Source organism: Saccostrea cucullata, unplaced genomic scaffold (assembly GCF_032062105.1).
Source record: "Saccostrea cucullata isolate Sc308-1 unplaced genomic scaffold, CSIRO_AGI_Scuc_v1 ctg2892, whole genome shotgun sequence".
NCBI lineage: Eukaryota > Metazoa > Mollusca > Bivalvia > Ostreida > Ostreidae > Saccostrea > Saccostrea cuccullata.
Window position 1 is genome coordinate 83,294 of NW_026924588.1, and position 23,188 is coordinate 106,481.

At 33.1% G+C, this 23,188-nt stretch overlaps 2 protein-coding genes across 3 annotated transcripts; one reads left to right on the forward strand and one right to left on the reverse strand.

Annotated features, from left to right (window-relative positions):
- Positions 1-966: 966 nt before the first annotated feature.
- Positions 967-16,682, reverse strand: LOC134266782 (hepatoma-derived growth factor-related protein 2-like). The gene is made up of 20 exons (XM_062749013.1): positions 16,374-16,682; positions 14,732-14,808; positions 14,396-14,531; positions 13,855-13,944; positions 13,073-13,123; positions 12,706-12,828; positions 11,517-11,721; positions 11,152-11,227; positions 9,241-9,330; positions 8,130-8,283; positions 7,044-7,388; positions 6,821-6,856; positions 6,375-6,490; positions 5,914-5,987; positions 4,940-5,010; positions 4,466-4,567; positions 3,856-3,957; positions 3,538-3,625; positions 2,190-2,899; positions 967-1,814 (listed from the first exon to the last, which is right to left on the reverse strand). The coding sequence occupies exons 1-20, from the start codon at positions 16,452-16,454 to the stop codon at positions 1,545-1,547; spliced, it is 2,997 nt and encodes a 998-aa protein (XP_062604997.1). The 5' UTR covers positions 16,455-16,682; the 3' UTR covers positions 967-1,544.
- Positions 16,683-16,773: 91 nt separating this feature from the next.
- LOC134266780 (guanosine-3',5'-bis(diphosphate) 3'-pyrophosphohydrolase MESH1-like) lies at positions 16,774-21,615 on the forward strand. 2 transcript variants are annotated; one of them, XM_062749011.1, is made up of 5 exons: positions 16,774-17,041; positions 18,395-18,450; positions 18,649-18,672; positions 20,644-20,725; positions 21,076-21,615. In XM_062749011.1, the coding sequence occupies exons 1-5, from the start codon at positions 16,933-16,935 to the stop codon at positions 21,360-21,362; spliced, it is 558 nt and encodes a 185-aa protein (XP_062604995.1). In that variant the 5' UTR covers positions 16,774-16,932; the 3' UTR covers positions 21,363-21,615. The 2 variants fall into 2 exon arrangements, with proteins under 2 accessions (XP_062604995.1, XP_062604996.1); XM_062749012.1 differs by lacking the exon at positions 18,649-18,672.
- The last annotated feature ends 1,573 nt before the right edge of the window (positions 21,616-23,188 follow it).

Below are 23,188 nucleotides of genomic sequence, written 5' to 3' on the forward strand. Positions count from 1 at the left end.
GGAAGTTCTAATGGTTTCAGATTTTAAGAGAATCAGAATTTACAAAGAAAAATATTCTTCCTCTTTGCTACACTCTAGAATTGATTAGAGTAAAACGTGGTAAAAAAGAAGTCACTGACACTTTGAATACTCTTAAATGAATTACACCTAGCAGTATATTCTATGTAAGAAATTTGGCAGAAAGCAGAGTCCACTAAGCCAAGTACATCACTGATGGTCTTGTTTATCATACATTTACATCTCTACAGCAGATAAATTAATTTCCGCCAAATATCATACACTTACAGTATTAGGTCCTGATAAAAATTGGAATTCTTCAGATTATTCACATTATAAACAAAGTAAAATTTGCCAAGGGGATTCATAAAGAAGTTCTTATAACCAAGATTTTCTTATCACCGAGTTCTATGTAAACCAAGTTTTACTAAATTTACTTTTAGCTTTTCACTGGTCTGTTGTCTATGATAAATAGAAAAAACTTTAAAATATTTAAAAGGAAAAATATGTTTTCACAACAGGAATATCTCATTAAACTACCTAGGTACCTTATCAAATTTGGAAACAAAAAATGTGTGTCCCGTATCATGCTCTATCATGTCTATAGGCATTTCAATTATTGTATACAGGGTTAATCTTATCCTACTTTTTTTGCTCTAATCAACTTGCAAACAAAATATTCCACCATTTTCAATTTGCCTAAGACACTGTGTATGTCTTACTTAAATAAACCAATCTTCTGTCCTGAGCAAGACAAGAAAATAAACTACGGATGAAAATTTTCCTGCATACAGTAAACGGATAACGATTCCAATTTATATATATAGCTTTGATCAGTGTTTATCCATTTTGCATCCTTTAACATGTTTAAATTTACAATCTATTACATCAAATCAATTCTATAAAGTTCCGTTAACTTGCAAACATTGAAATTTTTAAAACCGTTAAGAAAAGGTAAGATTGGAAAGAATATTTTCCAAACATTTGGCAAAGGATTTAAATTTAAGATCAATGACATATTTACTTTTATCATTTTTTTTTGATACACATTATTTGATTATAATCATAAACATGATTTCAGAAAAGTCACAAAATTGTTTTCAAAAGTATTAGGGGGTGAAAAATAATGTTGCATACAGTACAAGCACTTTACCCTTTAAAGGTCCAGTTTCTTTCAGGAAAACATTTCAATCTGAAAACTTTCTACAATACACATTGACCTGCAGAGAGATATTATCCCTTCTTTGATAAAATTTTTACATTTTAAAAAGTAGCCCAAGGTATCTGTGACAATGGGATAGACACTGCACAGTAAGCATACTACAAGAACAGAACAGATAAACTCTGGATGTTTCCCAAACTTCTGTACCAGTTAACAATAGGATCATTTTTTAATCAATGGCGCAGATGGACTTTATCAACCAGCAGCTTAGATGAGCTTTTTACATGGGCGTGATATCATCGCGGGCAAATGATACACCCACACGTAACGTACCAGTACAGATTATAACCATGATAATTGTGAAATCCAAGCTCTGATCATTGCATTAAATTCCTAATAAACTATGAAGTTCGTCATCGTCCATGATTGGTTCTGCATCGGAGTCCCCTTCTTTTTCTGTTTTTTTCGGGGGTACCTCTACTTTTTTCACTGAAATGTCTTTTTTAAGCACAGGTTTGAGGATTTCCTCTTCTTCTTCTTTCTCCGGTTTTTCATCTGTGGGTGACACTGGTCCATTGCTATCTTCTGTTTCTAGGTTGTTGAGTGTGTTGCTGGCCATTATCGCTTGTATCCTTGCATCAAGGTCTATTCTCTCCTGGTGAAAAGCAAAACACAGGCATTTAAGGATCAATGGAAAATGCACGTCATAAGAATAAAACTATCACTATTTCTGTTTAATTTGGCAAGAGATTCATATTTCCATATTAAATTCAGGTTTTGAAATTAGCAGTCGCCTACTCGCCATTTGCAACCTATTTTTCATGAGGGCAACTTGAAATTCCATTCAAATTGTCTAAATGGGAATTTATAAAATTTATTTTCTTTATAAAACATTTTGTAAATCAGTAAAGTGCTTCAAATTACCAGTTCAAAGCACTTCTGATGAAAGAAACTAAGTGATTGAGATGGACAAAAATGTGGCATAGACTAGTCAATAAGACCAAAAAATTTCATTTTCACTGATTTTTACCTGTTCATCTAAAGGATCTTCCTCCTCTTTCTCTGGTGATTGGTTCACGTTGGCTTTGGTCTCTTTAGTACTAGACGTTTTCTTCGGGGAAACTACAGGAGAAATATCCATTGCATCGTCTTCCGACCCCGCATCCTGCGAATCATCGTCGATCATCGGTAATGGTAAACTAAGAATATTAGATGTCCTTCTATACGTATTTGTTGGGGGAGAGAAAACCGACTTTTCTGCCGCAGGTTCAGTTGTCTTTGTTTTATCTGATTTTTCACTTTCCTTTGAAGGTGACGTTTTCTCTTCTCTTTTGTCACTCTCTGATACTTTTTCATCTTTATTTTCACTCGAATTAACCTCATTCACTTTAACATCACTATCCGTAGCTGCGATTTCACTGGTTCCATCAATACTAGGTTTTTCCGAATGGTTTGCAGTCTTAGAAGAATCAAATGATAAACCTGGCAACAGAGGCAATTCTGGCCAGCTTTTTAAACTTTTAAAACCGTCTTCTTTATCACTACTGTCTGACGGCCAGGACTCCAGTTTGGCCACCACCTCCCCCGTTAATTGTTCGATACGTTTCGTCAGTTCCGAATCACTCGCAGAGGCGTCCAGACCGCTCTCGGACACTCGGTCTAATCCTGGAATTACGTCACTATCCATTCCTAGCCGAGTTTCTACTCCGTCTGTTGAGTCGTTCACATTGGATGTCACTTCTGAAAAATGTCAAAATTATTTGAGTATACTTGCATGTGCACATCAAATGATTTATTATATACCTAATGTGTATCAACCAATTTTACTGTTGAATTTACGCTATCACGTGATGTCGTGATCCGATTTTCCGGATCACCAACATGTTGTTTTCTGAATCCATATCACCACTCTCTGAAACTGATGACGTAGTGCGCAGAAATATGACGTTATTTTTCTTGCACGTTAAAAAGTCCCTTGTTATTATGCTGTGTTTAATGGATTAATATTATCCAATTTATCTCTAAAGGTTTATTTAAATATATTTAGCCAGTTATAAGGGGGTATATAATAAATTTATCATTATAACAGTAACTTGATCCGAAGAGCCGTATTACTTCTCGTTGACAGGCACAGATCATCAGATCAAACTTGACGCTTCGCGTCTCGTTAGATCTGATGATCCGCGCCTGTCAACTCGACGTGATACGACCCTTCGGATCAAGTTACTGTTATAATAATATATATTTATCTACATACACTGCACAGGTACTTGTATAATGTATGGATTTTGTGAAAAATTTAAACTTGTATACATATCAAATTTAGAGCAAATTGCAAAGCACAAACATAAATCATATAAAATTCCATTCTAACTCACCTGTTGCGCGAGATATCTCATTTTCCTTGTTTTCTCGTTCTTTGGTCTCCGTATTTTTATGCTTTTTATGATGATGATGTTCCATTATCTGAAACCAAAGATTTTAATATTCAAAACCCACACAACAATGTAAATTTTATTTTATACAAAAACTTTCTATTTAAAGTACTTTCAAGTTTTCTGAAACATGGTCTTTCAACTTGATTATTATGAAAAATAAAATTTATTTATCACAGTAAGAGTTATCTTTCTTATCAGAGGGTCAATGCACCTTAAATTATACAGATGCACTGTGGTATAGCAAAATGTATGACATACTGTACTAAGATCCCCATCTCCCTGTAAGAAGAAGGCTTTAAACTTATGGTAGATAACCTCTGCTTTTAACCGGATCTTTTCACTGCCTTTATATTTCCTCAGCTGTAAATACAAGTAAAATTCAAAATAGGACCTTATCATCTCTATTAAACAGGTTAAATATTTGTCCCAACGTGTGTAATGCTGGACCCAACTTTATTCTGCATAATTACTGTAATGACTATAATAATTATTTTGTATAAAATAGGTGCAAGTTTTCCTTTGGGAAAAGTTATGATTCTCCCTTTTATGGTTAAATGTTTCCATTTCCTGACAAACCATGTGGATTGGTTTTCATCACAATTTATCATTCTGAATGATTATCAAGATATCTTACCATCTGTAAGGTTTACAATATTGTTAACCTTTACCATTTTGTTGCTTCTGTTATGACTTCATGGTGGTTTTCAAGAAGATTAAGGTGATCAAGATGGTAACTTACATACATGTAATGCTTTAGATGGATTTTAAGGTAACTTGCCATTTTGATGGTATAACTTACCATTTTCAATTTTGATAGTTTTCATGTATATCATTACCATTTTGATAGTTTTAGTGGTTGGTAACTTACCATTTTAATGGTTTTCATGATGTCTGGGTTTTTCTTCAGCATGACCTGATTAACAGGCAGAGCATCCAAATCCTCCATAATGGCTAGACACTTGTCCACATCCTACAATAACAACATTAAAAATATTAACATTTTTGTTCATTAAGGTTTTGACTGGCCAAAGCCTTTCTAGATCAGCATGACAAAATGCTAATTAGAAAAGCATTCAAAATTTGAACAGCTTTAGTTTAGTACAATAATAAAATTATGGGGGTGGGGTTGGGGGAAAGGTTCTCCCGAATACACGGATCTACAGAATGTTTTAAAACAGTTGAAATTTGGTATCAGATATATACTCAGCATTCTTATACTGAGGATATGAAGTCCTGGACATATATCTTTTAAGAATTTTACCCTTGATATCTAGAATACTCGGATAATGAGGCTGACTATAAGACTATATGTAATATATATGCTTAGAGATGTGATACTTACTGTTGATTCCCTCTGGACACACAGTTTAATCTCATTGTCCATAGCACTTAATATACCCTCCGTGTGAATAACTGAAACACAAATAGCAAATCAGGTCTTCAACATCAGTTTACTTGCCATGGCATGTTCATTACAGCTTGGATAAAGAGAAATTAAAATGGAATGTAAACTTACAAAACTCTAAAAAGTTTACAGGCATTATTCCTATATGTGAACATTAGTCTTATCAAAAATTAATTTATGCCCTGTTCACACGACAAGTTTAATTCGCAGTAAATTAATGCGAAGTAAACTAATACAAAACAAACTAATGCGAATTAAATTGCGTTCACATGACAGCTAATGCGAAGTAAACTAATGCGAATTAAAATTTTACTTCTGCAGCCCGGCATCAGCACGGCTATTATAACGTCATTTGCAAATCAACTTATGCAGAAGCAGATCCATTTGCCATACTGGCAAGTGTCTGCATACACATTTTAATGATTAACAAAATTTTCCTTAGTTTTTCACTCAAAAATAGCACAAGTACCTAAAGCTGACCACTGACAAGTGGCATTTGACTAAATTTTGCCATTACGCATGCATAAGAATTTAATTTGAATTAGCTTCGCTTAGCGTTCACACGGAGCTAATGCGAAGTAATTTAATGCACAGTAAAGTAGTTCGAATTAAACTAATTCGCATCAAATTCTCCGTGTGAATGCTAAGCGAAGCTAATTCGCAGTAACTTTACGTTTAATTCGAATTAAATTCTCCGTGTGAACAGGGCATTACATTTATAAATGTATTCAAGAAAAATGAATCAATCAGCAGGTGCATGTTGATCTATAAAAAGTTCATTTTGTTGTTAAAAAATCTACTTTTTCAATAAATGTTCCTTCCAATATTTTCATGCAATTTTTAAAGAAGACATGCATACTAAGACAACTTTCTTAACATTCACTTTTCAACTTCTGAAACTTGTCACTTACAACTGATCTTTTCTTTCTTCTTTTGTTCATACTTTTCCTTCTTCTTTCTCTCTTTTTCTTCCTCCCTTTCTTTGCTACAAAAAGAAATTTTCAAATTTTATTTTATTTTTACACCTAGTCTTCAAAAATGGTAATTCCCATGCATTATGCACTTATTATCAAAACAAATGGTACCCTAGATCAGTCTAAAGGCAACCCTTCTACCAGAGTAACCATGCTACTGATTCCTATTTTTAAATATTACATGTACAAGCAGGGGTACCCCATATGAGCTATAAATGAACAACAGATCAGAATCAGTTTTTTTTCCTAATAATACCCCCGAAAAATTTATTGTTCATGTTACCAGGTTACAAGTACAACATGATAAACCAGGTTACAAGTACAACATGATAAACCCCTCTTCTCTTAATCTATACTAGTTTTTTTGACCAAGTCAAACCTCTATGGCCCTGACTTACATTTTGCGTTCCCTTTCCCTCTCTCTTTCCTGTTTTCGTCGGCGTTCCTCCTCTCTGGCTCGTCTGGCTTCTTCCCTGGCAATTTTAGCTTTCTTCTCTTTCTCTACGTCTTCCTTCTATTTGACAAGACAAAAGAGAATCTTCTTTAGATAAAAAAAAAAAAAAATCAACTTTCCTACAGATTTTCTATTTACTGTAAATCACTATTTATTTGCGAGAACTTTATTTTCGCGTAATTTCGCGAGACAATATGCTCGCGAAAATTTCATTCTCGCATTTAATAGTATTCCTTAAGATTATATAGAGCAATGACCACAATTCGTAAAAATTTTGTCTCGCTTATAAAGAGTAAATGACTATCTCGCGAAAATAAGGTTTCGCGAAAATTAAGTGATCTACAGTAATAATTTTCCTTTCATCATTGACAATAGACAAGATATACTCACCGATTTCTCTTTCTCTTTTGGGATTTCCTCTTTCAACTGTTTAAAAAGCACACTTTTTTTAAAAACGATTTTTAAATTCTTAAATACATGCAAATATCAAGTAAATAAAATGAGATCCACATTGTCAAAAAGTACAAGTGCATGCATTATTCAATTCATTTTAACAGAAAAATTTATTTTACAAATATTTTACCTCATTCACAAAAGAACTAATTTTTTTTACCTCATTCACAATGTCTTTTTCCTCCTCCCCCTTGGATTCCTTTTTTTCCTCCACCCCTTCCTCCACTTTTTCCTCTGACTTTTCCACCCCCTCCGTTTCCTCCGTATCTGACTCTATCACTGGTTTCTTGGGGGATTTTTCCTCCTTACTGCTATCCTCTGTTTTTCCTTCCTCTGTGGATTCCTCCTTTCCCTCTTCCATTTCCTCTTCTTCCTCTCCTTCCTTTGACTTGTCCTTCTCTTTCTTCTTATCCACTTTTTGTTTCTTGGACTCTGGTTTTTCCGTTTTCTTTTTGACATGTTTAGAAGTTTTTCTTGTACTGGATTGGGTTTCCTCATCTGTTGTCTAAAACAGAATACAAGTAATTGTACAAAACAATGAATTTTCTCTTGAGATTTCATCATATCTTTTCATTCTTTTTTTTCAAATGGGTACAAATTCCAAATTGTTCAAGGTATCGAAAATTGAATTTTTCATGGCATTTTCCAAGAAATTAACATTTTTTGAATTAAAACATGCTGAAAGTAGAACTAAACCATCTTTATTTTACAAAAAAATATATGCCATAATCTGCCTTCCATCTAAAATCTCAATTCAACAAGAGATGTTTGTAAAACACTTATGCCCCCCTCCCCCCAAATTGGAATTTTTCCAAGTCCAAGGGGCATAACTCTGTCAAAAATGGTGCGATCGTACCCAAAACAAAATTTGACCTAGATACTGTATTTATGTGATAAATCTGTACACTAAATTTCATTTCAGTATGTGCAACGGTTGTAAAGAAAATGAACGGAAACTGCAAATAATTGGAATTTTTCCAAGTCCAAGGGGCATAACTCTGTCAAAAATTGTGTGATCGTACCCAAAACAGAAATTGATCTAGATATTCATGTGATATATCCATATACTAAATTTCATTTCAGTATGTGCAACGGTTGTGAAGAAAATGAACGGAAACTAAGTGGACCGACCGACAGACAGCAGCAAAGCAATATGTCCTCCCTACTTTGAAGGGGCCATAAAAAGTAGAGGAACTCACAAACCAAATTAAGGTCTTTTGAACCCTGATACCTGGCCCTGGCTTACCTTGTCTTCTTCCTTGTTTTTCCTGGACTTCTTCCTCGGCTTTACCTCCTCCTCTTCGTCCTCCTCCTCCTGATCTTCTTCCCCCTCCTCTTTTGCGGCCAGTCTCTGTTCCGCTCGGATGGCTTTAATCCTCTCCGCCTCCTCTTTCTTCCTCCTGTTATAAATCATATCCTCCTTAAGTTATTTTGGAACTTAAGGAAATTAAATAGGCATTTCTTATGGACAAAAAAATAATATTCAATTCAGTCTTTTTTTATTTGGTTGTTTTTTCGTTTTTTACTAATTCATTATCTAACAAGAGATGTTTGTAAAACACTTATGCACCCCTCCCCCCAAATTGGAATTTTTCCAAGTCCAAAAGGGAATAACTCTTTCAAAAATGGTACAATCGTACCCAAAACAAAATTTGACCTAGATATTCATCTGATAAATTTGTACGCTAAATTTCATTTCAGTTTGTGCAGCGGTTGCAAAGAAAATGAACAGAAACTGCAAATAATTGAAAAATTTTCCAAGTCCAAGGGGCATAACTCTGTCGAAAATGGTGCGGTTGTACCCCATACAGAATTTGACCTAGATATTCATGTGATATATCTGTATATCAAATTTCTATTCAGTATATGTAATGGCTGCAAAGAAAATGAACGGAAACTGCAAATAATTGAAAATTTTCTAAGTCCAAGGGGCATGACTCTGTCAAAAATGATGCGATCGTACCCAAAACAAAACTTGAACCTAGATATTCATGTGATATATCTGTATATCAAATTTCATTTCAGTATGTGCAACAGTTGCAAAGAAAATGAACGGAAACTAAGTGGACCAACAGACTGACCGACAGACAGCAGCAAAGCGATATGCCCTCCCTTCTTCGATGGGGGGCGTAAAAAAATTATTCTTTACCTGACTGATTAGCTTAATATAGCCGACACAAAACTTTTTTTTAACTTGCAAGAAGCATTATTTTTTAAAATTCTTTTTCTTAGAATGTTGTCGTCTAACATGTATGAACAGCAAGCATGTTGAAATTTTCTTGAAAAATTTTTTTTCCACCTACCTCAACAAAATTAAACATTATCACCCCCATCCCCATCCTGCAATAAAAACTTACTTTTCCTCAGCTTCTTTGAGTTTTTTCTCCATTGCTTTCTTCCTCTCCTCATCTTTTTTCTTCCAACTGCTGACCTCTTCTTCAGAATCACTACAGATATAGAAATAAGAGCTAAGATTCTTCCTCCGTTCAGGTATATTATGTTCAGTCAAACTTCGCTATCTCAAACTCCATGAGCAAGAGAAAACAACTTTTAGATATTCAGATATTTGCCAACGGGAAATCCAAAGTTCAAATACAGAGAGAATATGTATTTGGGATTTCAAAATCATCTTGTCATAGTCATGGTATTGAAGATATCAGTGTTTAAGATACCAAGGTTTAACCTTTCATCATTATATTGTGTTAATGGTAAAATAAAACTAGAACTGTCCAATAGGGACAAATACCCCCGCTGGGTTTTTCAGAGTAGGTGCCAATTCAGAAATATTTTATGGATCTAGTAAGAGGTATTCACTATTGTCTAATATAGTGCCTTGCCACAGCATGATACGCCCATCAAATATTGTTCGATAATCATAAATTGGTTAGGTTGCAAGAAAATTAAGTAACCTTTGATTAACAGATTGACACAGATTTCAATGATCTAATTTCCATTTCTTATCATGTTTAAAATATTGTACATACATCTCTAAGAAACTTACAGTGTAGGGATTAATTAAAACAAATAATACATCATATAATTCTAAACTGGCTGTGTTAGAGCTTAACAAATATCCATCTGCCGCTTTAAATTGTTTCTTGCATATTTTATGAAATAATGGAAATGCTACAGTCTAATAAAAAAAAATCAAAAATTAATTATTCTTTAGACTATAAAATTCTAAGTGAGACATGACTGCAATTTGTTGCAAATATATAAAAATTGAAATGTAATTTTTTTCAATGAACACATGTATAATTAATTTTAATTATATTATACAATACTAATTCAGTTTTAATCATACACTAAAACATCAATTTGTTTTAATTACATTACACCAATTGAAAGATCTTTATCTGAACTACAGCCATCAAGAACTCTTTTAATTAACACAAGCAACTATAAGGCCATTTCTTTTTGCCCAACTCCCAAGAGATAAATTAAGATTAGATCTAGAGATGCTCTTGCCAGTTAACTCCGGACAATGAACTCATTAATTTCTCTCTAATTTGACATGCACATTTCTGCTATCAAAAATTCTCCTTGACCAGTGCTTCATAATTATGCCCATGGGACAAACTGAATTCCTCTCAAATCATTAACATTTGTTATAGAATTTGCTGTAAAGTATATGATAAAAAATAAGTTTTTACTTAATTTAGCATTTTTTAATAAGGATACAACTATATTTTTACATTTTTTAGGATTATGAAATTTAAAATTTTAAAGACTTAGTTTTTTAAAAAAAAATCACTTAAATTAAAGGTCACAGTGACCTTGAAATAGGTCGTGACACACCGTCTACCCAAGATGCATAAATTGTCCAAGTTTGATGATTGTAAGTCTAATAGTTTTCTAGTTATGAGCCAAACAAAACAACAAAATAAAAAAGAAAAAATGCCTGTAAAATGCAGAAAAATCATCCAATCATGATGAAAATACCAGGTGCACACCTTCATATGGTGAATAATAAGTGTATAAATTTTCAGACAAATCCATCCAACAGTTTCTGAGAAACGGTCCGGACAAAATCTTGTCTACAGACAGACGGACAGACAGACGGACATGGTGATTCCAATATACCCCCCTAAACTTCGTTTGCGGGGGTATAATAAAACTATTTAAACCTTCGAACATATAGTAAATTTTCAGCCAGTTATCAGTGCAATGCTTGAAGCCTTTAGAGAGGCTCTCATTTTCTTTTGAAAAATTCTTCAATTAACTTTAAACAGAAGACAAACAGACAGACAAAGTGAACACAGTCATACCTGTCACTACTGATTTCACTGTCACTGGATACAACTTTGTTGGCAGCTTTCTTTTTTCCTCCAGTTGAAGGTCTTCCTACAACTAAGTAATTGAAAAAATTAACAAATTATTGACAAAAATTGAACAAATATATGTAATAAGGAAAGAAACTCTTATAGTGTATGTCTTAATGAAACACAAATGTTTTTAATTAATTGTGCCCAAATACATGTAAAATATAACAAATGGCCGAAAAAAGATACACAGTATAATAGTTGATGTACTATATATGCAACTTGAGACACACTCTTCTCTCTCAGAATTAGAACATTATCATATCAATACAATTGTCTACATTTCTATTTTTGTTTATAATCCCCCTTACCCTTTTTGGGAGGTGTGGTGGTTGATTTCCGAGGCCTGGCTGGGGCTTTCTTCGGTTTCTTCTCTTTCTCCTCTGTTTCCTCTTCACTTTCCTCGTCCTTTTCTTCTTCACTGTCATCTGATTCTGCTGCCTTCTTGCTGGCACTCTTTCTCCCTCTTTTCTTTGGAGGGGTTTTCTTTTTTGGTTTCTCTTCCAGTTCAAAATCCTATTCAGAAAAGATAGACATCAAACCTTTTATATGGCGCTACCATACTGTAAAAGCAGAATTTTTAGCGAGGATTTAATTTTGGCATTATTATCGAGGGTGCTTAGATTGCTAAAATTGAATATCACAAAAAATTAATTGCGTTCTATCTTTAATAGCTTCTTTTGTGAGTATTTAAAAATCGCTAAAATTAAGTATCGCTAAAAATAAAATACGAATTTTTAAGGGCAATTCCCTAAATTTACCTCTCACTAAAATTTCCACTTATACGGTATTTATTTCATAATTTTTCTTAAAAATCAAGTTTTATCTGCATTTCAGTGTATCCTGGTACATATGTATTGAATAAATTACAATTTATCTTAATATACAGTAAAACACACATAAAGATGCAAGTGTCAGGAGCCAACAATTTAGATTAGCTAGAAGAGTAACTTTTTATATCTGTTCAGGTCACAAACATTTTTTATCCACTGGGAATGGATTATGAATATCACTTCACTACAAGCCTAAATTCATGATATCCATGTTATACTTTGTTTCATATACATGTATACTGTAAACTGCACTTTTATTTGTGTGCGAGAAATATCCACGAGTTCCACAATCTACTGTAAATCGCGAATACTAATTGTCCCGAAACAATCATTTTGCTTAGTATTTGTAGAGAATGTTTCCTCAGTCGTGAAAATAATTTGTTGCAGATTGATTTAAAACTGACAAATCATGAATAAAGATGACACATATAATGGTTAACAGAAGTGTTTTTACTACGATGCTCTGTAAACCAATTATCATTTGCATCATCTTTTTTTGTGATTTCGGCAGTTTTAAATCAATTCATGACTTTTTATTAGTTTTGGCGACCTAAGGAAATTTTTGTACAATTAAATAAAAAAATACATGTAAATGATTCACGACAATCAATATTTGCGAGCTGAACATGCTAAAGGTCACAAAACTTGTTGCTATTTATTACTGTACCTCATCCTCAGGGTTATCTGAGGAGGGACCTGACTCCTCTTCCTCCTCATCTAAATCCTCCTCCTCCTCTTCCTCATTCTCCTCCACCACTTTCTCTTTCTTGGCTCTCTTAGCTGGCTTACCCTAAAAAACAAAAAAATCATCAATCATGGCAAGTATTTTGAACACATCATAATGTGTGAACATAAGTGTCATTATACTATTTTTCACCCACTAAATACACCATTCCCATATAGTTGCTCTTAACTCATTACATCAGTAAATTCATATTTTGACACTCAGTAAAACTACATGTACATGCATATGTTTAAGTATTTAAAATCCTAAGCTATATTCTCAGTAAAATACTCAGAACATTACAACTTACCCCAGTGGTTGGCTTCTTTCTTTTCTGGGCTGGTTTTGGTTTTGCTTGCTTCTATAAAACAAAGAAGCAATTCAGTAACTGATTTTATCTTTGACCTCTCCTGTATATTAATGAGACATCTTTCCGATCATTGTCCTTTCCTGCTGGGCTAAATAGTATTTAGAAATTTCCCCATACCATTATATTTTACTCCTTCCTTAACATTTTTTGTCTAGTATAGCTTTCTTTCCAAAAGCTTTACTTGCCCAGGGCTCTCAATTGTCTAAAACTGGCCTGGGGTCATTATTGATAACAAAGACCAGAAAAGCAGTATATCTTGATTTTAAAGTATATAATGGTTATCCAAAAATTTCCCAAAAAGATGTTTTTCTTCTAACTTTATGGCCCCAGCCCTATTCCCCAAAAGTGGAGTGAGAACCTTGCTTCCTTTTTTTCTTAGTTCTTACTTCTAAAACAAATACCATTCCCAACAAGTTGTATTATTTTTTTAAATTGATAACTCCTTTGACAATGTGGTCACCTTGCTTTACATAGAATTCAACTTAAAACATTTTCATTGCAAGATTTCTGTGAAAAGCAGTGACAGAGAGATTTCTGCTCTAATCCCCCTTCCAACATCCCACCCCAAACACTTACTTTTAATTGAATATCATGTTCCTAATTTTCCTTTCTGTAAATGAAACAAATATTCTAAACCTCTTCTCAGAGCTAGCTTCAGTCTTAACTCTGCATATTTCTATTTTGAGTTTTAAGTATTTGGAGGGTGGGGGTGTCCCCCTCACCTTTTTTCCTTTCAGTGGTTTTTCCTCTTCATCGATGGCCATCTCATCTTCTTCCTCTTCTGCCTCGGGGGATTCTGCCTCTTGTTGTTGCTACAAAATAGATTAATGCTTTAAATGTGATCTTATCATTTTAATGAAATGCCCTAGAGCCTAGAAAACACAATGTTGATTTGTTATAAAATCTTGTATATGTATTCCAATAATTTTTAAATACATTTTAAAGCTATGGGGAATGAAAATTAACGTATGTGTGAATTTATAACAAGCCTATTGACTGCCTCTATGTATTATTGTCTACCTTTAAAGCGAATAGACTGAATGTCTAATACATGTGCTCTGTTTTTGAAAAAATTGGCAGATTTTTGATTTCTTTCATTAAGATTGTGTATCATGAACATTTGTATAATATCATACTTTGACATTATAACAACTGCCCAAACAACAGAAGTATTGAAAAGAATATATGACTTCTCTTCTGGCATCATTTTGAATGTTTTGGCAAAGTTTTGCTAATATTAAAACTTCGCAATGGTTTCCTTACATTTCCCATGAACACCACTGTTGGGTTGTTTTCAATTTCCCACAATCCTTCATTAAACCCCAGCCTCTTCTGTGGTTTGGCATATTTCTCTTTGTATTTGTCATAGGGGTAAATGTCCTTAGGTGCAAGAAATGCTCTGAAAATTAAATTAAACAGTATTAATACCTGCTCAGTCTAAATAATGCACAAAATACGACATGATGTACAAAGTAATTAGAATAAACACTACAATCATTACAACAAGCACTGTAAATTTGAATTAACATTTGTTTGTAAATTTATTTGGATAACTAATTTCAATATTTTAATTTCATTCAATAACTTCTTTAGATTTACGTTTCATGAGTTCCATAGAAAAAGATAGGAAATTTTCCTTTAGGTGCTTTGTCAATTCCTGGAGGCAGCTTGTCAATCTGCAATAGAAGAAACTTAATATTACTAAACATGTATACAGGGAAATTTTTATCCACATTTCTTTTTCATCCTTGACTTCAAAATGTTTTCTGAGTAGTTTGAAAAGTCAGAGCTGTGGAAAACTGCCGGTCATGCCGGCAAGACCGGCAAAAAATGCCTGTGACCGGTAAAAATGCTATCGATGTCGGCCCAAATGACCGACCTCTTTCTTTGTTAAAGGTTTTTGATTTAGGCCTATCAGCTGCACACTTCCCAGCTTAATCTCAGCGAGATGTCGTAGGGACTAAAATATTTGGTCGGACGTCCACTTCGTAGTGGATGTCCGACCAAATATTTTAGTCCCTACGACATCTCGCTGAGATTATTACCAGCTAGGTTATCGTACCTTATAAACGATTACGCAATACTTTTTCTTTGCACGAGATCGAGGCTATAGGAAATGAAAGCGAAACCAGCATTGTCTCGCATGACCTTTTAAATTTACAAATGGGACAGAATTAGGTAAAAAACATCTTAAAAAAAGATAACACAGGCTAAATAGCTGGGTATGAAAAACATTTTGACAGAAAAAAATTCAAACACAGTTGAGTAAAGCGGTAAACCTAATACTTCCGTCGTTTCGACTGTCCCAGATTTCGTTTTTTTCATCGATCATGTTCATGATATTGGTATCTTTATTATCGATGCACAGAGTTTCTTAGACTCATTTTCGAGGCAAAATATAATTCCCAAATGCAAAAATGTTTTAAAAACAATTATGTTTATTATGCAGAATTATCATTGTTACCTGTCAAAAAGTGATGCAATCTAGTAACTGTTATAAATGCAAAAAAACGAAAAGGAAGACTTGGAAATGAAGACTTTTTTAATGTTTTATTAAGTAAAGTGTACTTAAGAAAATAAATGTAATGCTTTTCTTTTCATTTTTGCAACTATACTATTTCAGACCGGCAAAAATCACTTCGGACCGGCATATTTTGTCTTCTTGCCGGTCTGAATGACTGGCTATCTGAAAAAGTTTTCCACAGCTCTGAAAGTTGGATCGAAATTCAAATGAAAAAAGTTACATCTAAAGATTCTTACTGTATGTTGCACTGTCTATGATAATCATTCAATTGACATAACAATGTAAACCAACTATTATTCCATTATTCCCGTCATCTTTTATTCGCGATTCATCAGTTTAAAATCAATCTCAGACAATCAATTTTTGTGACTAAGGAAACATTCTCTACAAAAACTAAGCAAAATGATTGCTATTTCACGACGATTAATCTTCGAAAATATTACTCGCATACGAATAAAAGTTTATTTACAGTAATTGTGAACATTACATGCATACATAAATAGCTTCAAACCACTTCGACAAAGTTATCATGCAATATGGCTTTACTATAGCCTGCATTAAAATAGTGAGTGTTCAACTGCATGTTCCCATAAAAGGACCAGAAACAACTTTGGATGATAACATCAATATAATTTGCAAATTAACCACATGGCCATGGTAGTTAACTACGACAGAAATATATGCATTAACACATAGAATTAGTACATGAGCACTTACCCTAGCTGGCCAATGAGGGTATCCCTTCATTTTGGCAAATATTTTATCCATAGGTTGGTAATCAGTTTTAATGTTAGCCATCTTTAGTTTACTATCGGCAGAGAAAAATGATAATCAGTGTTCTTAAAACCGATGTACTCTATAAACTTAAATGCATAAAACTCACGGCTAGGTTTTCACTTGCATTAACACAAAAGAAAGTAAAAAAAACGCGTCTACACAGTTAAGCGTAATTATCTCCGATTATCGATGAAATATTTTAGAACAAATCTTCACAATGTGAGCCGCCATCATAAATTTTGCGATCGCGAAATCACGCGAGACTGTGATTTCTGGCGGGAATTGACTTTTATGACAATATCAAGACCATAAAAGTATTAAAAATCACATTTTAAAGCTAGTTTTAAACAGGTATTAACAGAATCTTCTTCTTTATGCTATAATATTATACCATCATTTATCTAAAATATGATTTACGTCATCCAGTCATGCCGTAAACCGTCATCGTCGCGAATTTCCTCGGTGATAATTAAACAAACAGGAAAAACGAAAAAATATCATGTCAGCAGTTTCAGAAATTATCCGTTGTTCAAATTTTGCAGCCATTAAACATAAAGATCAAAGAAGAAAAGATAAAGAAGGCACACCATACATTAATCATCCAATAGGTGATAAAAATTTATTTTTGAATATTGTTTTATGAACAGTTTAATTTTCACAGGACCCCTTATCAGCAATGCATGCACACAGTTCTTCTCCTTTATACGGACTCCTTCATTAGTTCATTTTCTTGTATACGTAAACAATTACATAATAATTTGTAACAAATAAGGAAATTTTGTTCAGGAAGTGAGACTGAAATAAGGAGACGAAAGCTAATGAAGTTTTTGTTTTGTTGGTTACCCACTATGTGTGGCTGTCAGACGTTTTCAATTTCCAGTGGCCAGTTAGCTCAATTGGTAGAGCACCTCACAGGAAGGACCCAAGTTTGAATCCCAGTCTGCTAAACAAATTTATATTTTTCTCCTCTCCAGTGTATAAATATTTAGTGCCATAACGGGCTGCAATGTGTAATTAACATACTGGGTTCATGCTCTTAGCGGCCGAGGACCTTAAAGGTGTGAGATATGTGGCAGTCAGAGGGTGTTGATTACTCAGAACTAGCCAGATAGCTCACTCATTGGGACCATTAGGTTCAAATTCCCATTTCCAGTCCACTTCATTTTTCTCCTAACTCTCTTGGCTGTTACGTATGCTAATTAACACATTCTACGCAATATTAGAAATTCATTTGTTTGTTAATGAGCAGGTCAGACAGCTAGTGTAACTCATTTCTTGGTGGCAGGTGTTTTGTTGAGTACAGAAAACATATGTATAGTAAAGGGATCCATGAGTTTTGAATCCTGATGAGATATATTGTTTTCTCTTAATTCTTTCCTTTATATACTTTTGGTGCCAGAACTAGCTGTCAAATAGAACTACGAAAAAAAGATGACCAATGAAAAACCTCCAGGAAAAAAACCTGGTTGTGGTTGGGGGAGTTGGGGGGGGGGGGGGGGGTACGTGGCAAATACATCTTACAGAGAGGGAGGCATGTGGCTGCAGACAAAATTTATTTACAGTACTGTAAACCAACTTTTATAGGTGTGCAAGAAATATTCGTGAGTTTTGTGACCTACTTTAAGTCACGAATATTAATTGCTGCAAACCATTTATTTCAACTTTTTTGTAGACAATATGTTTCCTTAATTATTTGTGAAAATTAATTGTCGCGGATTTATTCTAAACTGAAAAATCGCGAATAAAAGAAGACCTGAATAAAAGTTGGTTTACAGTTATTACGGATTGAATGCCATATTAAATAGCTCTGCTGGTAAAGATGTTAAAGCACTTCTCTTAGAGGTAAAGGGATCCAGGTCCATAATATTCTTTCTCTATCAATCCTCTCTCACTCTCTCTCACATGGCAAATAGAATTATACAAGTAATTTGAGATTGTTATGTTATTCCATTTTTTTGTAGGTGTGGCGAATATTCTAACACAAGAAGCAGGTATAACAGATGTAGCAGTTATTCAGGTACAATGCCATTCATTATTTCATGTGTAAATCTTGTCTGAAGGTTTTATTAGTGTTGTATCTATTGTCAGGTTGCAGTGCAATATCTAATGTCAGGTACAGTGCAATATCAGTTACGAGGTACAGTGCAATATCTTAATGCTTACAGGTAGAGTGCAATATGTCTATTGTCAGGTGCAATGTAATAACTAATGTCAGGTACAGTGCAATATCAGTAACAAGGTACAGTGCAATATCTTAATGCTTAGGTAGAGTGCAATATGTCAGTTGTCAGGTGCAATGCATTAAATGTCTATGTAACTAAAGGTACAATATAATTTATTGAGTAGAGTACAAAATATTGGAATTAATATACAGTGGCACAAAATATATAATTTATTGAGTAGAGTACAAAATATTGCAATTACAGTCAAACTTGTTTTAAGAGGCGACATTTGGGAAGTCCGGAAACTGGCCACTTAAGACAGGTGGCCTCTTATTCCAGTTTGCCCTCGAAAAGGACATTTGGTCAATAAATAAACAACATTAAGCAGTACAGTTAAATTAATCAATCATAATTAAACAGTTCAATTTCTTGAAAGCTTTTTATGTGTATATATAATAATTCAAGCTCATTTAAAAAGAATATTAAAGGATTCGAAATGTTTAAGGTTTTGTGCATGTTTCTGTTCCTACATATTAGTTAAACATAACTTGCATTCATAAGTGTGCTTTTGTTACATTGAATTATTAAATACTTTCTTTTAATTTTCATTTTAATAAATACATACAGTGGCTGACTATTATCCTTTTATAAAGAAAAAAATACACAAAAATACAGTGTAATGGTAAATAAAATAAAGCATAGGAATTTAAGTAAAAATATGTCAATAAAAATTTTACTTACATATACAGTGTATGTTAAAAAGATAGTCAGCAGTGTAACCCGCCCCCGTCCCCCTCAACTTAATTAATCGGTAATTAACTTACTTGCTGAAGTTTATGAAGTCTGATTAATTTTATTGGTTATAAAGCTGTCATAATTTCTATTTAACATATACAGACACACAAATAAAATTAACCAGTTGACCAGAGAGATGTATTTACGCAGTTGAAAATCATCATAACACAGGTGTCAAATGCAGTAGAGCGTGACTAATCCCTATCGATCCTCTCTTCTTGGTGAAATTTACGAGATAATCATGTCATATGAAGCACTTTGTTTTTACAAGAATAGCAATAAGGGCTTCTACATGGAATCAAAATCTAAAAGGTGTGAATTTCTTTAGCTAGAGAAAAGTATCAATTGAAGTAATTAATTTCTTTTAATTTTTCAATCGGCGATCTTGAAAAATAATTACAAATTGATTTAACAGGACAAATATTTTTTTTCATAAACACAAACAGAGTTCAGCGTATCTAAAAACAATTTGTTTAATTGCATTAATAGGTTAAATTGACTATCGAGGATATAATTACCCAAGCTAACACGTTTAAAAGATGTGATAGAATCGCAACAAGTGACGAAATGGCCCCCTATTACAGTGTCAATAAGACTGTTGGGGGAGGATTTGAGTGGCCGCTGGCCGCGTTACACAGGTGGCCGTTTATTCCAGTTAAAATATATAGGAAAAATCATCGGGGGGAACTGAAAGTGGCCGCTGACCGCGAGTGGCCGTTGATTTCGGGTGGCCGCTAAGACAAGTTTGACTGTAATATACAGTGGCACAAAATATGTTTTTGGTTACTCACAGTGGGGTACATGTATTTTTGCACCATATTGAAATATATGTTCAGAATACTACTAGCTGTTATTCATGTAAAAAAAAAACATTTTTCTACCAAAATATTAACGTTAAATTACTATGCATGGCTTGTTGCTTACATTTAATTTTTATACCTGCTTTTAGATAATTGCGTGTTTTGAATTGGCATATAAACATGATTATTTGTATAAACTTGCTTGATCTATATGATTTATGGTCTATTTTCATGTCCTTTTTACAATTACATGTACTAATTGAAATTGTAATGTAAAACAATATAAAGCACTATACAACATGATATGTTATTACTATGAGGTGTATTTATGTATCATAAATTATCCTGCATGAATATTTCAATCACTCCGCAACCATGCAATGAATAAGTTAAACATTAGTGTAACACGCACTTAAATATCAATCAACTAAATATATGTATTTATATCAACAGGCAGCCCTACTCCATGACACAGTGGAAGATACTAACACCACATTTGAAGAAATTTTGGACAATTTTGGGGAAGAGGTCACAGGTAAAAAAAATGGAGAGAGAGAGAGAGAGAGTGAGAGAGAGAGAGAGGTGGGGGAGGGGAATGGATAGGGGAATTGAGGATCAGCATTTTTATTCATTTGGTCCAAAATTCTTCTAATATCAGTTCATGTAAATAAAACATAAGAGAATTTCCTCTCCAAAAATAGATTAAATGACATTGTAATATTACAGAAAGAAGGAGATTGTGATGATCTCCCCTACTCCCCCCACCTGCACCCCCCAAAAAACCCCCTCAGATCTGTGACTCAATCTTAAACCTCAGGCGGAGACTATAATCCCCAGCTTTACATGCATTTTGTAAATATCTATGTTCCTTTTTTCATTTTTCAGGTCTTGTTAGAGAAGTAACTGATGACAAAAATCTTCCCAAGCTTGAACGGAAGCAGCAACAGATAGACCATGCTCCGCACACGAGCTACAAAGCTAAGCTGGTCAAGCTGGCGGACAAGCTGTACAATCTGCGAGATCTCAATCGATGCACACCTTGTGGATGGCAAGAAAGCCGGGTAAAAGAGTATTTCCAGTGGGCCAAAAAAGTTGTCGATGGACTAAAGGGAACGAATCAGGCCATGGAAAACAGTTTGGATGAATTGTTTAAAGAAAGGGATATTATGTAATGTTGTTTAAACATGTTGTATTTTGCATATTTTATACACATACCATTGATTATATTTTTTAAAAAAACATTTTTGAATAATATAGAACACTGAACTTCTATATGAAAATTAGTCAAAGTTGTTTTTTTTTAATTTGTTGAAAATGTCCACTCCCGGAAGAGAGCTGTCAAAATAGTGTTATATTAAATATTGTGTATAGTACAACTGTTTTTTGAATAAGGAATATCTATTTTTTTTAACATATACACATACTTGTACCGATATGCACAATGTTTCCTGCAAAATGGAAATTTTCATTTCTCCTGGACATGTTCGAAAATTTCCCACGTATTACATATTTTTAATTTGATTTTCCCTTAGATGTTGGCTTATTAAAAACTGTTATTTTCTCCCTCTCTGTATTGCGATTTATTATTAAAATTATTATTATTTATTTCTTTGTCTACATAGATTGGAAATTGGGTCATGACACATTTGATATTTTTTTTTACAAAATTTATTTTTGTACTGTATGTCAAAAAATGTATGTAAATTCATTTTACTTCCAGAATTAATAGCTTTTCAAATTTGCTTTGTCATTTACATGTAAGCCGTGATACATGTATGATTTGCTTACAGTCATGAAAAAAAAAAGAAAAAAAATTACCATTTTTTTTAAAATGATTAATTTGTAGTTGTTTAGCCGAGTGACATGACTTTCTAAAATGTCTTTTTTATTATTCCAAATATTGTTGAGTCTATTTATTTTATACATGTATGTTTTTTTCTGTTGATATTAATTTCCAGTTTTTTATTACTCATTGTGATTTGATATTAGCTCTGCAACACAGAAAACTTTAAACTGCCAATTTTCATGGGGGTTTAATTTTTGTTGTTTTCATGTGAAAAGAAATTCAAATATTATTTAAAAAAACATAACATCTCAACAAATATTTCTTTAACAAGGATTTACAAGGAAATCAAAGCCCATTGAACTAATTTTTTTCCTCAAACCACAAAAATTTGACCCCATGAAATGTGATTAATAGTTATTATGTACTTGGTTGTTTGTGCATGTACATAGCACTGTAACCCCCCATCCCCCCTTTTCCCCAAAACCAAGAAGATATTAATTTAAAAACGGGTCTAACTTAATAGTTAGATATTTTTTTTGAAAAAAAAGTTTTATTTGTAGCCTTAGACAATTAATGTATTAAACTAATGATATCAGTTATTGAATATTATTTTCTTTGATGATATATATGTAACTACATGTATTAATTAGCTGTTTCTCAATTTGATTTAACTTTTCAACGTAAAAATTATATGATCACTAAACATGCAAGATGCATAATTATGGTGAACATGAGTTAAATACTACATTTATCTGTTTTTTTTTTGTTTTTTTATAAGTAAATCATCTGCTAGAAGTGCTACAAGATACTAGTTCCATAAACCTATATACACATGTACTTTTACTCATGAATGAGAAATACCCATAAGTCTGTCTGTCTTCTTTTACATGATTATACTAAAAAGTAGTCATAGCGAACCATTCATTTACCTAAATGAAGGTGCTTCAATCTTGAAAATTATTAGTCATGGATGGATTCCAAAATAAATAAAAGATGTTGCAAATAAAAATTGGTTTACAGTAATTAAATTAGTAATACTTGATTTACTGATTAACAGTTCATGTTATAAATAATGTAGAAAAGATACTTGTTTGTGCAGAAGAATTATATTGTTTTCAAGAAATACTCATTCTCTTGAACAGTCCATGACAAATATGATCATTAAAACATATACGTTTGGATCATTTTCAATTTCTATTGATTTTTGTCCTC